The following is a 15,495-nucleotide window of genomic DNA, read 5'->3' as shown; positions in this document are numbered from 1 at the left end:
CTGAGAATGGATTGATATCTATCTAGGGTAGATTTTGTTTTTTTGGAGTAGGAAATGATGTAACAAAGTAGTAATTATACAAACTTTTTGAAATATAACTATTACATGAAGGAACATGTTCTAAAGGAAGATATTTATATGTGTCAAACATAACTATAGTAGGACTAGTTAGAAAATTGGAACTATGCATTTGAGGGAAGTAGGTTGATGAATTCTTGACGGTTTTATCCTACAACAGGGTGATATCAAATAGCAAGAGATTTCCATGCAACAATAGACTATGAACTTTAGGAAGAGTTGAATGTTTGGATGTCCTAGACCCCCTCGTTTCTCACTCTCTTTGAACCAAGTGCAACACTAGTCCACTTTAGTTTGAGATATCTTGTGTAAGCAATTACCCAAAATCGATGCTATAAATTATGCTAGCAAACCTTAGAAGTCAATTAGGGTCCCCCTTTTAGGTCAATCTTTGTGGGGATGAGGTGGAGCTTCCCCTATGAGGGCAGAGTCAAGTGATTCTAGGTTATAAGTTTGGATATTCCATGGGAGTTCTGGATGGAATTGCCTATATACATCACTTAATGGACCACCAAAAATGCATTATCAAGGATTCATTGGATAAGCACGTTACATATACACCCATACTCTATGGAGAGTCATTTAGCATATCATTTTAGATTTATGACAATTTGTAGATGCCTAGCTCGGGAGTTTTCATAACCTCGTCTAAGGTGGCTTTAGCCCTAGTGCTCTTTGATCATTGAGTCTTTTGATTGGAGATGTTTGGACTTCCCTTTTTAAGAGCTTTGTAGCCATAAATAGAGACAATCATTAACATGACCCATAAAGGGTATCGACTCATGAGCTATTATATACTTCTCCAAGCCTATAGTCACATAGGCCCCATCGAACTCTGCATCCTAGAAATGAGAGCTTAGAGGTGATATTTGATTGCATTTTGGAGAGGCGAGTCACATGCAATGCTTTCATTTAGATTTCCATTTTTATATGTCTCCCTGGGCAAATGTATTTTTCATAGGTAGAGGTATGTAGTGCTTTGGGTCTAATAGGTCACATTGACTTTTGAAGATGTTAATATTTCATCATCATCATCGTCTTCTCTTCTCCTCTCTCTCTTTCTCTCTCAGTAGTGCTAACAAAAGGGCAATGTTCCAATGCCCCCACTAGCGAGTATTAGTTATTTTTGTAGTTTATGGTTTTCGCTACATCTCACTTGTAATTATAGGGGATAAAATTTTATTTGGGAGGATACTATAATGCCACATGCATCTCTATAGATTGTGAAAACCTCCATTGATGCTTTTTTGTAGCAAGATTCTAGCTACTAAGGAGGCCAATAAGGTGATGCCTTTTGAAATCAAAACACACCCATCCCACTTGAGCGACACTCTTTACATTAAAATTTCATCTATATTAACCATTTAAAGTTACGATACAAACATGTATGTATTACATATAAGCTTAATGTGAGCCAAACAATTGAGTCATGTAGAATATTTTATATTTTGGATTTTATAAAACCTTAAAACAATACATTCATGAGTGTCACTCTATTGGGCTTTTATTGTCACTCTTTTGTAAACTTTCCATGTATAACTAAGCATACTTGATAAAAATATCTAAATACTCCAAAATTTTAAAATTGAGTACCATATGTACTAGGCGCTCCATGCCTAGGCTTGCCCCGGTGCGGGCGGGGGCAGGTGCTAGATGCGGGGGGCGAGCCCGCCCCCGCATTCTCTTTTTCTTCTTGTGGGGGAGGTGGGGGGCTGCCATGTGGCACCCGCCCCCCACCTCTCGTTAACTAATAGTATAGATGATGTATACAATGTGACTATTAAATTGTTTTAAAGTGACACTCCTGGGAAAGGAAAGATATTAGGGGGGACAATCGGATGGGTACACACTATTGGCGTCTTTACCCTAGTTTCATTTCAGTGAATCTCACAAATGCTGGTTTAAAAAAACACTCAAAGAAAACGTCCAAGAGGGGAAAAAAAAAAGAACCGGAGATTTAAATGTTGTTGTTAAGAACCAACGCACGCGGCACGACTTCTTCGAAATAAATTAGCAGCCGCCTTGTCGCGAAACCTTGACGAGAGAGAGCGCGAGAGAGAGAATGCTCCGCTACGGCTCTTCCGCGGCTTCTCGGTCGTTCCTTCTCCTCCACCGCACGCATCCTCTCGCTCATCGCCTCCCCCACCACTCGCAAACCCTAATCCCATCCACGTCCTGCCCTCAGCAGTACCTTCTCCCCCCCGCAAGAACGATATGGCGGTCCCTATGCGGCCGCGGTCCAAGCGCAGTGCATGCTGCCTCTGTTGCAGCTCCATTGGCCTCTCAGGCCACACGCAGGCTCCCGGGGCTTGCCCAGCTTTACCTTCAGTTTCTTCAGAAGCGGCCAATCCTTACAAAGAGCATCACGGCCGGAACAATATACTTCTTTGCTGATATCACATCTCAGGTCCACTTCTCAACTGGGTGAATTTCTCAAGAGCGTGTGTACCAGGGAAGAGAAGAGGGGAAAAATGGAAAGCTACGGCAGACACGCCTTAAAAGAACTAAGCATATACTGCCTCGGTAGTAAATCAAAACATGACTTTTTCATTTCTTTAACAGAATGCCTGATTAAAGAGAAACCAACCCACCGCAGGATATAAAACAGTGGCTGCCTTCTTGCATTGCTGTTCTCATTCTCAGAAGTGTATTACGTTTATATGTAGCTTTGCCAAAATAGATGGACTGTTGTCTGGATTCGTTTTGTGGAACATGTTTAATTCCCCAGGTTTGAGGTGTATCATGATAAACACTTTTGGTCAATGCTGCGAACTAGAATTGTTTAAAGAGCCACCGGTCCTACTGCATTCTAATGGTAGCCACATGGTTGCAGATAATTAGCAGCTCAAAGTCCGATGATGCACAAATCGTTGAGTGGGATGTTGGAAGAACTCTTAGAATGGTCACAGCTGGTCTTTTCATTTCGGGACCCTCATTACACCTCTGGTTTAATTTTATGTCAAGGTGCTTTCCAAAGCGAGATTTGGCAAGCACACTAAAAAAGATGGCACTTGGGCAAACAGTGTATGGACCAATTTTTACTGTGATATTTTTCTCCCTCAATGCTTTTGCTCAAGGTATCCATCTTTTTCTAATCTAAGAAAAGCCTTGTCTTAAGGTCAAGGCTGTTTTTTTGAACCATAGAAGTAGGCGTTCAAGAAAGTCTAAAGGGATACTAGCTTCAGTATGTTATGGACCATCCTTGGTCATTTCTTTATGTTTTTTATTAGCAGTTCTTATCAACGGCCTTTGTTTTGCAGGGGAATCAGTTGATGAGGTTATATCTCGCCTTAGGCGAGATTTCTTTACCACCATTAGAAGTGGACTAATGTATTGGCCTTTATGCGACTTTATCACTTACCGATATGTGCCAGTTCATCTTCAGGTGATATTAATTCTTTGTGCCTGTACGAGTTGACTTTTGAAAATCATATTTTTTATTACTGAATACTCTTTACAAAGTATACATAGATTCAACATCTAGATCAAGCCTCTTGAAAAAATAGGAAAGTGGAATTGATTGAGTTAGCTGCTGTAGTTGCCAATATAGACACTGGCTTGGCTGCCGACATATCTGCCAATGTCCCCATGATCAATGTTGCTCTTGCTTTAGTGTCTCCCTGCATCCTTGTGCTGCTTCAAGGGGTTGCTACTTGCCTGCCCTGCATATACCTGTTTGCCCTGCTGCTTACTTGCCACTGTCGCCTGTTGCTTTGCGGCCTTCCCCTTCTGCATGCCTACCTACCTCTGCATGTCTCTCCAATCTTCACCCTCTCCTAGCTATTGTTAGCTATCTATTGCTCTTGTAGTGTTGACAATCATGAATTATGTTAGTTCTCTTCACCTTGTTGCCATCTCTCAATTGTGTTTGTGTTACTCTCCCCCCTATAGCACCATTCTCGGGGTGAGCCACATTAGCATGCATGCCTTGCTATCAATAATCCATTAAATTGGCACTTCCAAGGTAGCCTTGCATTTGCATCGATTGCCCCATCGACACCAATGGCTTTTGCTCATTGATTACATTTCAAAAATTTGGAAGACATCTTTCTCTTGTCTTTATTGTCATTTTTTGAGGAATTCAAGAATTGAGAAAGTTGAGAATCTTTTCCCAATTGGGCAAAGATATCAAATGATATCATAGAAACATGAAACGGGGAACGGGGACGGGGACGGAGACGGGAACGCCAAACCTAGGGAACGGGGACGTGGGAACGGGAACGGCATTTAAAAAATCAAAATTCATGAAAAAAAATTAATATTTCACTCATAATCCATGTGGACTCTGGAGTGTTAAAACTTAAAACCAAGGTATATAATCCACAAGGATAAATCATTTTAAGTTTTAACTTTAAGATATCATGCATTATTCTAAAACTACTCATTAGAAATTGAATTGCAACTTACAAGGCTCAAGAGGTAAGCTATTCAATTATAAATAATAAAATCCATAATACATATGCCAAAAATCATAAATGATAAAACAATGAACAATGAACTAAACTTAAAAGTCTAAGCTAAAAGAACATGCCTATGGTACCATTGCCAAAAAACTTAAAAGATTACAAATATGAAATCGAAGTCTAATCTTTGAAAGAACATGCTCATTGCCCCAAAAAAGACTGAAAATATAAAGTTTAATCTCTAGACTAAAGCAAAATGCGGCATGCCAAAATAGCCCAAAGGGCAACTGCAAGACTGTAAGACTCAAGTATAAATATAATATCGACATGGCACAACTGTTAACAACCCAAGTGTCACAGTGTCATCAATGATCATAATATCATATATAATGTAAATGTGTCATGTATCATGAGACTCGTGATAAGTAAGCTAAATCAAAGATCATGATCATGATCTGAGACTGCTCTAGCCACTCCTGAAGTGCCGGCCTCATCATCATGTGTACCATGAATTGCTGCATCTCCCTTAACATCAGCATGTGTCTCCTCTTCTTGCTGCATCTCCTACTCTGTAAATGGATCAGGCTTTGTTGTCATACTGTTACATAACATCCTCAAATTAGCACTAACGAATACTAGATAGTTTGCCCTCTCTACACCAAGACGGTTCCTCTTCTTTGAAGCAATGTGAGCGTAGGTACTCCACAATTGCTCCAAACAAGAGGAGCTAACTGATTGACTCAAAATACGGATGCCTAGTTGCTGCAACTCAGGACCATCCGAACCATAGTCCTCCCACCACAAAGCTGCCCCAATCTTACAGCGATCCTCCTGTGCATCCTCACAACCAAAAGAACCCCGAAAGGTCCTATAACATGAAAGCTAATCTCTGATCTTTCGTCTAGTGCCATGATCAGGCACTAGACGAGACAATATAAGTCTCCATGCATCCATAACCTCACTGTCATTCTCCTGAACCTTGCCCTGGAACTCAGGATCCACAACAAATGCAGTTGCATGCATGGGTGAGCTATAGGAGTTCCACCTCGTCACAACTAAATGGTGTACTCATCATTTGGTGCCAACTCCTGCAACTTTTCATTTAGGCTGTCCATAGCCTCATATACCTTGCGAATGCAAGGTTGCATAGCATCCATAACCCTCAATAAATGTACAATGGGTGATACCATAGCATCTATCAGCTTTACATCATCCCAAAAAGTGGAGCTATTTGCTTTCTCCAAGCATAAGATACCTGTAGGAGTATCTGCCAATGTTGATGAGGTAAACTCATCACTAAGAAATAACTGCCTCAAGGCACCACTGCATTCTCTTAACCTGCCTAGCATCAAGAAGTTAAAGGCAAATCTGGTATCAGAGTATTTTAAAAGTGTCTTTTTCGACCGCAAAGAAAAGTGATGGCGAAGAAATTGGTGATTCAAAACAAAGCTAACCATTTGAGCTCGTTGCTCTATAACAGGTGCAATCCATGACAGGTTACCAATATCCTTTAGTAGGTTGTTCAAGCAATGAGCCATACAATATAAAACTGTGATATGTGGATAATATCCCTGAATAATAGCACCTGCTGCCCTATTTGCAGGCTCTCCATTTGCAACAAATCCCACAACATGCTCTAGGCCAATAAGCTCAACACCTGTAACCCACTCTGCTGCAAGTACATCTGTTGACTTTCCTGTCCCCGATACATCATGTGAAGATATAAAATACATTTCCCCACGAGAATAAGCAACCATACCATGAATGGATCGCTTGGGTGTATCACTCCAACCATCAGCAATCAAGGAAACTCCATTTTTAGCCCACATGCTCTTTCTAGTCACTGTTGCTTGCTCAACAAGGTGCTTTTCCTTGTCGAGCAAAGTGGTGCGTAAGGTCTTTGATGATGGAGGTACATACGAAGGGCCATACTCACCAATCTTTTTGCACATCAATTTAAAATACTCTGACCTGGCTGCACGAAATTGAATGTGGTCATGATAAAAAAAGCGTGCCACTGATGTATCCACCTCTTTCTTCTTCTTGGGATTCCAACTAGCATCAAGTGTGCTTTGTCTACGTGCAACATGTGGCGTTGTTGATGCCATGGCCGATGCAATGCTTGTAGTAGGTGTGGAGGTAGCACTTCCTGATACTGACCCTGCTCTAGATACATCTGATGGGGATGGTGTCACAAAAGTTGCAGGGTCAACTGCAACACATCGTGGTCTAGATGCAAGATAAGCTTGTTGACCTGCTACACGGTCACGAAGCTCCCTTTGCTTCTCCAAGGTCACATTTGGACAAAACTGCACCTCTGAATTTGGCTCATGTAGGAGATGAGCTTGGACCTGATTATGCATAAATATTAACATTTAAAATGGAACAAGTGGCAATTGGTAGTCCATATTCTAATATTTAAGTAACTTTGAAAAATTAAAATCAATAAAAATTTGAAATACAAATGCTCGGCTCAATGGATTACCTTGTTTGCTCCACTAGTTCGCTTGTATGGGCAAAGCTTGGAAGTCCATGGTCGAGATCCTCCACCACTCAAAGGGCGGTCAGCATTTACTTCTTCCCACCATGACCAATCATCAGACCTTCTTCCTCGACCACCAACCCGATGAGCGGGGCGGAAAGATGAAGCCATTTATGATTTCAGGCTGAAAATTGAAGGCCTTAGGTTCAAGAGTCGAGAGAAGACAAAATTGAAGGCTGAAAATTGATTATTGAAGGCTCGAGAGAAGGGAGAAGGCTCAAGAGTCAAGACTCACTCAAGAGTCGAGAGAGAAGGGAAAGGGAGAGAAGGGAGAAGAAGAAGAAGGTTCATGGAAGAAGGAAGAAGAGAAGGGAGAAGTGAAGAGAAGGTAGAAGGAAGAAGAGAAGGAAGAGAAGAAAGAATAAGAAGAGAAAGAAGAAGAAGGAAGAGAAGGAAGAGGTTGGAGGTGGGAGGAGAAAGAAGAGAAAGAAGAAGAAGGAAGAGAGGGAAGAGAAGGAAGAAGGTGGCTGGGCCTAGGGGCGGGAGAACTGGGCCAGGCGGGAGCAGGAGAAATGGGCCAGGTGGGACGCAGGCGGGACGTAATAGAACAGGGCGCAGGCGGAAACTGGGCGCGGGCGAAAACTGGGTGCGGGCGGCCCACAGGTCATTTTGCCACGTGGCGTTCCCTGTTTGAAACGGGATAGGGAATGTTCCATTTTTTGGAAACGCGGTCCGCGCCGGATACATGCCGGGGACGGCAATTCCGCGTGCCGGGGGGCTGTTCCGGCCGTTTCTTGTCACTATGAATGATATTCTCAATTGATCCTTGAAGTGATCTGTCAGAGTGCAGCGGTGTGGAAGCGTAGGACTGAGAGAGAGAGAACGCAGAGAGAGAAGAGAGAGAAAGAGAGTGGAAGATGAAGATCTGCTGTATAAAGTGTGCTGAATACAAAGATATGTAGATATATACACGGGCGCAGTGTGCTGGACTGCGTGTCTCCACCTCGACGATGCAACCTGCTGTTCACCTCGAAGTCTGCTGCAGTCTGCACTGTCTCCTGTCTGAAATCTGCGAACAGAGACAGAATCTGCGCGTCACCGGTCTGTAATCTGCAAGCAGAGAAGTGTGGGAGACTGCTGGAGATGTCGGCTATTTATAGCCAGAATCTGGACAAAATAGGGTGCAGAAAAATATCATGTTGGCTGCATTAAATGCAGCCGACTGCTTGCACTGGTCGGACTGCCACGTGGCAGTCCGACTGTGCAGTCCGACTGCCTGTCCGACTGCACACCTGCCTCTGCCTGGCTGTGATCTCTAACACCCCCTCTTAGAGCCGGGGCAGGGTAGAAGCCTGAGGGATCTGGAATGTCTCGGAAGTAGAGCCTGGGGAAGTGTCTTCGTAAGAAGTGTCTTCGTAAACAAATCCGCAAGATTGTCCTCCGTCTTGCAGTACTCCACAGTGATGGTCTCATCTAGAAGCTTTTCTCTGATCAAGTGGGACTGGATCTCTATGTGCTTCGTCCGGGCATGAAAAACAGGGCTTTAGGCAATGCAACTCTCATTGTCACATTGCAGCAAAGTAGGACGAGTCTGGGAGCACCCAAGCTCCTCCAATAATCTCCGAAGCCACATAGCCTCACATGTGGTGGAAGATGCGGCCCGATACTCCGCCTCAGTAGACGAAAGGGCTATCATGGGCTGCTTCTTGCTACTCCATGAGATAACACCTGCACCCAAGGTAAAACAGTAACCTGTAGTAGACCGCCTGTGGTCCACATCACCGGCCCTATCCGAGTTGGTCCAACTTGCAAGTACAAGATCTGAACCATCCATCCCTGCGGGGTAATGAATCCCTAAATCAGACGTCCCCCTCAAATACCGAAGTATCCCCTGAGCAGCCTGCCAATGCACCGTCTTAGGTTCACTCATGAACCCTGCCAAGAGCCCAACAACAAAACAAAAATCAACCTGAGTGTTGAGAAGCCAAATCAAAGACCCAATCAACTGACGATAGCGGGAAGCATCCGCCAAAGGAGAAGCTGAATGGGAAGTGGCCTTCCAGTTCGGATCCATAGGAGTAGAAAGGGCCCCACAATCCTCCATCTCAAAAGACACCAAGAGCTCCTGTACATATCTCTGTTGAGAGATGAAGATCCCCCTCTGAGACTGATAAATCTCATGGCCCAAAAAGAAATGGAGTAGACCCAAGTCCGTCATCTCGAACGTCCGATGTAAAGCTGACTTTGTCTCTTGGACCTGCTGTGCATCATCACCTGTGACAATCAAATCATCAACATATAATACAAAAAGCACACAACCATCCTCGGAAGTGTGAACATAAAGCTGCGGATCGGCCTTGGAACGCCGATATCCCAACTGAGACTGGAGGAACGAATCAATCTTCTCGTTCCATGCACGCGGAACCTGCTTGAGGCCATACAAGGCCTTCTTCAACCTGTAGACTTTCCCATCTGAAGATCCAAAGCCAGGAGGCTGCTCAACATAGATCTCCTTCTTCAAATCACCATTGAGGAAGGCCGACTTCACATCCAACTGGTAAACAGGCCATCTTCTATGGTCAGCCAAGGCAAGAACAACTCTTATGGTCGCTATACGAGCGGTGGGGGCAAAAGTATCATGACAATCAATCCCTGGGCGCTGTGCAAAACCTTTAGCAACAAGGCGAGCCTTGTGCTTATCCAAAGAACCATCGCTAAGGTATTTGGTCTTGAAGACCCACTTGACGCCAATCACCTTCTAATTCGGGGGGCGGGGCACGAGTGACCAAGTGCCATTCCTCTCAATAGCCTCCAACTCGGCTTCCATAGCTTTCTTCCATGGTGCGGACTGTAAAGCCTCCTTCACGGAGGTGGGCTCTCGATCCTGCATAACATGGGTCATTAAACAATAGTTAGAGCAAACAAGCTTCGTAGAATGTGCCTGGTGCCGCCGTGACCGCCGCGGACCATCCTGCGGTCCCCACTCCTCAGGAACCCCCTCGATCCCTGAATCACGGAGTGTGTCACGGGCCCAGTGAGGAGGCCGAACCTCCCCTAGTCTCTTGCCATCAGCAGAAGACTTTGGAATATCCACCGGTGGTAACTCCTCAGGGGTGACCGGTGGAATGGTAGACTGTGTGTCAGAAACAGAATCATAATCAAAAGGCACAGGCTCCAGTGGAACTGTAGAAGGAGCCCAACTCTCCCCTGGATCTCCAAGAACGGGATGCTCCTCACCCGTTGATATGGCCGGAACCTCCACAAAGCGCACATCGCGGCTAGTGTATACATCTCGCTTGACGGGATCATACAATCGATAGCTTTGGGACTGGGAGCTGTAGCCAACAAATACCTGTCTTCAAGAAGCTGCTTCAAATTTATCACGGTGAGCCTTGGGAATGTGAACATAGGCATCACACCCAAAGACCCTAAAGTAAGAAACATTTGGCTTCGTCCCAAAGTAAGCCTCAAACGGGGTCATCCCTTCCACGGCCGAAGTAGGGGATCGATTAAGGATGTGGACTGCAGTAGCCACAGCCTCGGCCCATAGAACCTGAGGGGTCTGTCAGTGCTCCATCATGGTGCGCGCCATCTCGATCACACTGTGGTTCTTCCGTTCAAGAATGCCATTTTCTTGAGGAGTGTTGGTATTGGCAAACTCCTGGTGAATTCCTTTATCTGCACAAAACCGAGCAAACTCATTAGAAACAAATTCACCGCCCTTGTCGGATCGCAAGGTCTTCAACTTCCGGCCCGATCAGTTCTCCTCAAAGAGAAGCCAATCCTTGAAGTGTGAGAAAGCTTCTGACTTTAATGCCAAAAAATAGGCCCATGTCATCCTGCTGTAGTCATCCACGATCAGCATGAAGTACGAGCTCCCACGTAAGGACTCATTTCTCATAGGGCCACATAGATCCGTAGATACAAGCTCCATCGGTGAAGTAGACCGCTGCGAAGCTGTGTGGGGAATGGCATCCCTATGCTACTTCCCTCGAATGCAGGAGACACATGGCTGCTGGCTCACCACTATATCCGGCAACCCTCGAACAAGCTGTCCACGTGACGCCCTCCGAAGATAATCATAGTTCAGGTGACCAAACCGAGCATGCCATAACTCTGACTGTGACTGAGAGGTAAGAAGAAGAGTAGAGAGGGCGGTGGAAGACTTCAATTTATAAATGCCGTTCTCCTCATATGCGGATGATAGAACCTTCCTCGATCCATGATCAAGGACTCGCACCGTAGTACTGTTAAACTCCATCAAAAGGCCAAGGGAGCAAATCTTATGAACTGACAGGAGATGGTATCCTAAGCCGGGTACATGCAAAACCTCTGAGGTATGGGTACCACCTCGTCCATCTGGAATAAGCTGCATCTTACCCCGACCTGCAATAGATACTGAAGAGCTATCTCCAATGAGAATCTGCCCACGCGAGGGTCGCAACTGGGCAACACCATCTAATGAAGGAGTCATGTGCCAGGAGGCACCACTATCAACGATCCACTCTCGAGCTTGGGGAGCCGTCATCGCAGCATCAGAAGCATTCGGTGAAGCGTCCTCAATGACAGCTAGATGAAGAAATGCAGCTGATGAGGGTGCAGCCACTGCTCTAGAATCCTTTGTATCCTTCTTGTTGGTGTCCTTCTTGTCTTTGTCAGGGCAATTCTTCTTCCAATGGCTAGTCTTTCCACAAATATGGCATGTGGAGTCTTTGTCCTTGTCCTTCTTGGACTTGTTATCCCCCTTCTTCTTCTTTTGGTCCTTCCCCTTCTTTTGAGAGGCTTGACCTGTCAGCGCCTCTGTCTTGGAAGCATTCTGTCCCTTTAACTGTTCCTCTTGGTCCAAGACCATAGGAACCAACTCTTCCCACCGAAGAGTAGACTCTCGCCTCGAAGCAATAAGGGCAGAGTAAAATGTACCGAATCGTGGCGGCAACTAGGACAGTAGTGTGATCGCCATGTCTTCGGAGGAAATCGGCTTCCCCGCATTCTGAACCTGCATCTGAAGCTGCCTTAGCTTGTTAATGTGCTCCCGCAGCGAAGAAGATTTGTTTACGGACAAGGTCCGCATCTGTACCTCCAAAGAAACCCGCTTCATAAGGGTCATCCGATTGTACATCTGATCAAGCTCCAGCCATATCTCCCGAGCCACTGTCAAGTGCTCGATGTGAGCGATTATGGCTGTAGTACATGATAGAAAGAGAAAGGAACGAATCTTGGCATTCAGTTTGTCCCAATGAGATTGAGCCTTGGCCAACTCCGCACGAGCATCGGAAGAGAGTTTGGACTCATCTCTTACCGAGGGCCGGTCAATCTCCTCCTGTACCAGCTCCGCCAAATCATAGGACTCAAGAATGGCCAACATCATGACGCGCCAAATGCGGTAGTTGTCGCCGTCGAGCTTTTGATCTGCAGGAAGAGCCGGTAAGACAAGCACCTTCCGGTCCATAATCGACTGGAACTCCAAGTCAATCTCTGTAGACATCTTCACCTGTAATGCCTTCACAAACGCAAAAGCAGCCCCTTCTGACTGGGAAAACTCAGCCTGCTAAAGCTCTTCCGTGTCCTGAAACTTCTTCACCCGCCGTAGGCGATGAAAAAGCAAAACCTGCACTTGTAGGCTGAAAACTCAAACTTCCTCCGCGTCAAACAGCAGTAAACAGCAGCAAATCCACCACCTGGACTCCTTTCTTGTGCGCCCACACTTGCTTCAGCCTTGTTTCAAGGCGCAGCCCTCCTGTCTGCCCTCAAACGCAAAAAATGCAAATTTGTGTCGCGATAGAAACTCCTCTTCAGGTTGATTCTGCGCTCAGTTAGCCCTCTAACACTGCTCTGATACCATGTCAGAGTGCAGCGGTGCGGAAGCGTAGGACTGAGAGAGAGAGAACGCAGAGAGAGAAGAGAGAGAAAGAGACAGTGGAAGATGAAGATCTGCTGTATAAAGTGTGCTGAATACAAAGATATGCAGATATATGCACGGGCGCAGTGCGCTGGACTGCGTGCCTCCACCTCGACGATGCAACCTGTTGTACCTCAAAGTCCGCTGCAGTCTGCACTGTCTCCTGTCTGAAATCTGCGAACAGAGACGGAATCTGCGCGTGTCACCGGTCTGTAATCTGCGAGCAGAGAAGTGTGGGAGACTGCTGGAGATGTCGGCTATTTATAGCCAGAATCTGGACAAAATAGGGCGCAGAAAATTATCCCGCCGACTGCCTGCACTGGTCGGACTGCCACGTGGCAGTCCGACTGTGCAGTCCGACTGCACACCTGCCTCTGCCTGGCTGTGATCTCTAACATCATTTTTTTAATTTTCTTGCTAGTTCGATGTAACCAGCCTTCCTTTCGTGGATGGGTGGTAAATCCCTGATTACAACTTAATTACAGCAACAAATAGTTAATGCAAATCTGAAAATACAAATTTACCTACTGATCTTGGACAATGTACACTCGATTGGCCCCAAGATTGGCGCCCCTTTCAGTATTTCTTTAGCTTTATTGAATAAGAAGTTGATTTACAATGGGATTTTTCCAATCCCTTTCGGTATTCCAATTCCCATTGTTGTTCAAAATCACCAGTAAGTCTTTAATCTGATTTGCCTCTTGATTTGGGTAATCAATTGGCCTTCACCGGCTTTGATGAAGATGGAAAATGCCCCAAATTTATTTATTTGCCGGTTCCTCCCCTTGAATAGGCTAAAAACAACTTTAGCCTTGTTGAATCCAAGTCTTGTAGCTTTCAATTTTTGACACACTTCTTGAGGCTGCCGCCCTAATTTCTACTGCAGATTAGGGTTTACTACAAAGAAATTTGAAATTTTATCAGCCTCCAGGGGTTTAGATGTTGAGATTTTCAAAGCAAGGTTGTGAAATGACCAGGAGATGAGAGGAAAAGTTGTAGAGAGAGAAAATTCAGAGTTTTGTTGTGAATAATGATTGAAAATCAGTCAAACGTAGCTGTTGCCCTACTGCAATAGCTTGTAGATGCAAAGAACTGAAGAAAATCAATCATTTATGTTGCTGCCTTGTCTCAACAGCTTGTAGATGCTGTCTCTTGTCCTTGATTGGTCTTCTCCTGCCCTTGATAGATTAGAAGGTCCTCCAATGGCTGCAAATTAAAACAACAGCCTCTTCTCCCTTTCTCTTGCAGGTTGAATTTATAAAAATACCTTTGTCCAGCCTTTAAAGACATTTTTTAGTCCTGCATGGGCATTTTTGACAAGTAGCAGTTTTTCCAAACGGTTTTTCTAGCATTTTTCATAATTAAATATCATTTTTAATATTTAAATATTGAAAATTAGTCTAATAATCATTTCGGTACCTTGAAAAATAATTTGATTGGCCAATAATTAAATTGGCTAGGCAACTTTCATTTCCGAGTGTCTCTGCGTCATCTTTGATCATCAGATTGACATTAGGTACCATTAAAGGCTACTTCTCTAGTGTCACCAATTGACACTTATGACCAAATGGATGACCTAGATCAACAACTCGTATCAAATACCACCAAGTACTTATGTGACATAACTTATAGGAACTTTTGTCATTAACATCTCGTGATTTTTTCGGGTCTTGGGCTTGTAAATTTACTTTAATCCTAGTTGCACCTTACATGTGCAACATTTATTTAATCATATGATTAAAAATTAATCCACATGTTAAGTGAGGTTTCAAAAATACATGTCCTCATGACATTTGAAATTGGTCTTCAAAGGTCTAAAGGGTAGGAGGCCACATTTTTGTAAATACTTAATTCAACTTACAACAAATTCAATAAGAAAAATTTTCATGCAATTGGAGCTAGAGTGTTTTTACACCAACGTTATACATGTTGGCTTGTCATGAGGACATGAAATTTTGAGATGCTTTAATCTTGTTGATAACATTTGATTACGTTGTTAATTAAATATGTAGGTTGTTTAGACACATGTGATGCATTTGGCACTTATTTCATGGTAACAGGTTAAGGATGTTGAGGATGTAGTAGGTATCAAAGGTAAAAGTAGTGATAAATTATGCTAGTTGGGGTTTAGGGATCAGGTGGTGAATTAGGAGATTTGCTCGAGGGATGAGCTTTCCTATCTTGCCGTTAGGAGTGTGTATATAAGCACAACTATCAAAAAATTGTGAAGTGAGATAATAGGTTGAGAGCCAAAGAATGCTAGTTACAATGTCTTTTTAGGAACCATTGTTGTCGGGCATTGGTTGAGGATGTATATTGAAGTGTTAATAGCCTTGACCCAAAAGCGCTTAGGGAGCTTTGTTGCAAACAACGCAGAGCGTGGCATATTTAGGATAGTCTAGTTTCTACACTCTATGACTCAATTTTATATAGGGGAGTTGGTAAAGAAGAGCTAGCGTGCAGTGCCTTGCTCCTAAAGAAACTTAGAAAGCTTATGGGAGGTAAACTTGCCACTAGGATCACTCCTCATAGTATCTATACGATGACCAATCTGGTTATGGACGGTGGATGTGGGACCTCAAAGATCTATATGAATGAGCCTAAGGGGTTCCATTGCTTAAGTGATAGACTGT

General features: G+C 44.2%; 1 protein-coding gene across 1 annotated transcript in view; it reads left to right on the top strand.

The window, feature by feature from the left end:
* Positions 1-2,076: 2,076 nt before the first annotated feature.
* LOC148038875 (uncharacterized) overlaps positions 2,077-15,495 on the top strand; it is a 33,008-nt gene continuing 19,589 nt past the window's right edge. The window contains exons 1-3 of the mRNA XM_087675481.1: positions 2,077-2,485; positions 2,912-3,155; positions 3,339-3,463. Of these exons, the coding sequence (XP_087531607.1) occupies positions 2,141-2,485; positions 2,912-3,155; positions 3,339-3,463 (714 nt within the window). The 5' untranslated portion in view covers positions 2,077-2,140. The remainder of the gene's footprint in view (positions 2,486-2,911; positions 3,156-3,338; positions 3,464-15,495) is intronic.

This window comes from Lygodium microphyllum, chromosome 3 (genome assembly GCF_053477565.2).
Source record: "Lygodium microphyllum isolate KBCC chromosome 3, Lygodium_microphyllum_v1.1.10, whole genome shotgun sequence".
Classification (NCBI taxonomy): domain Eukaryota; kingdom Viridiplantae; phylum Streptophyta; class Polypodiopsida; order Schizaeales; family Lygodiaceae; genus Lygodium; species Lygodium microphyllum.
Note: the sequence above shows the minus strand (reverse complement) of the source record. Positions and strands in the feature narration are given on the sequence as shown.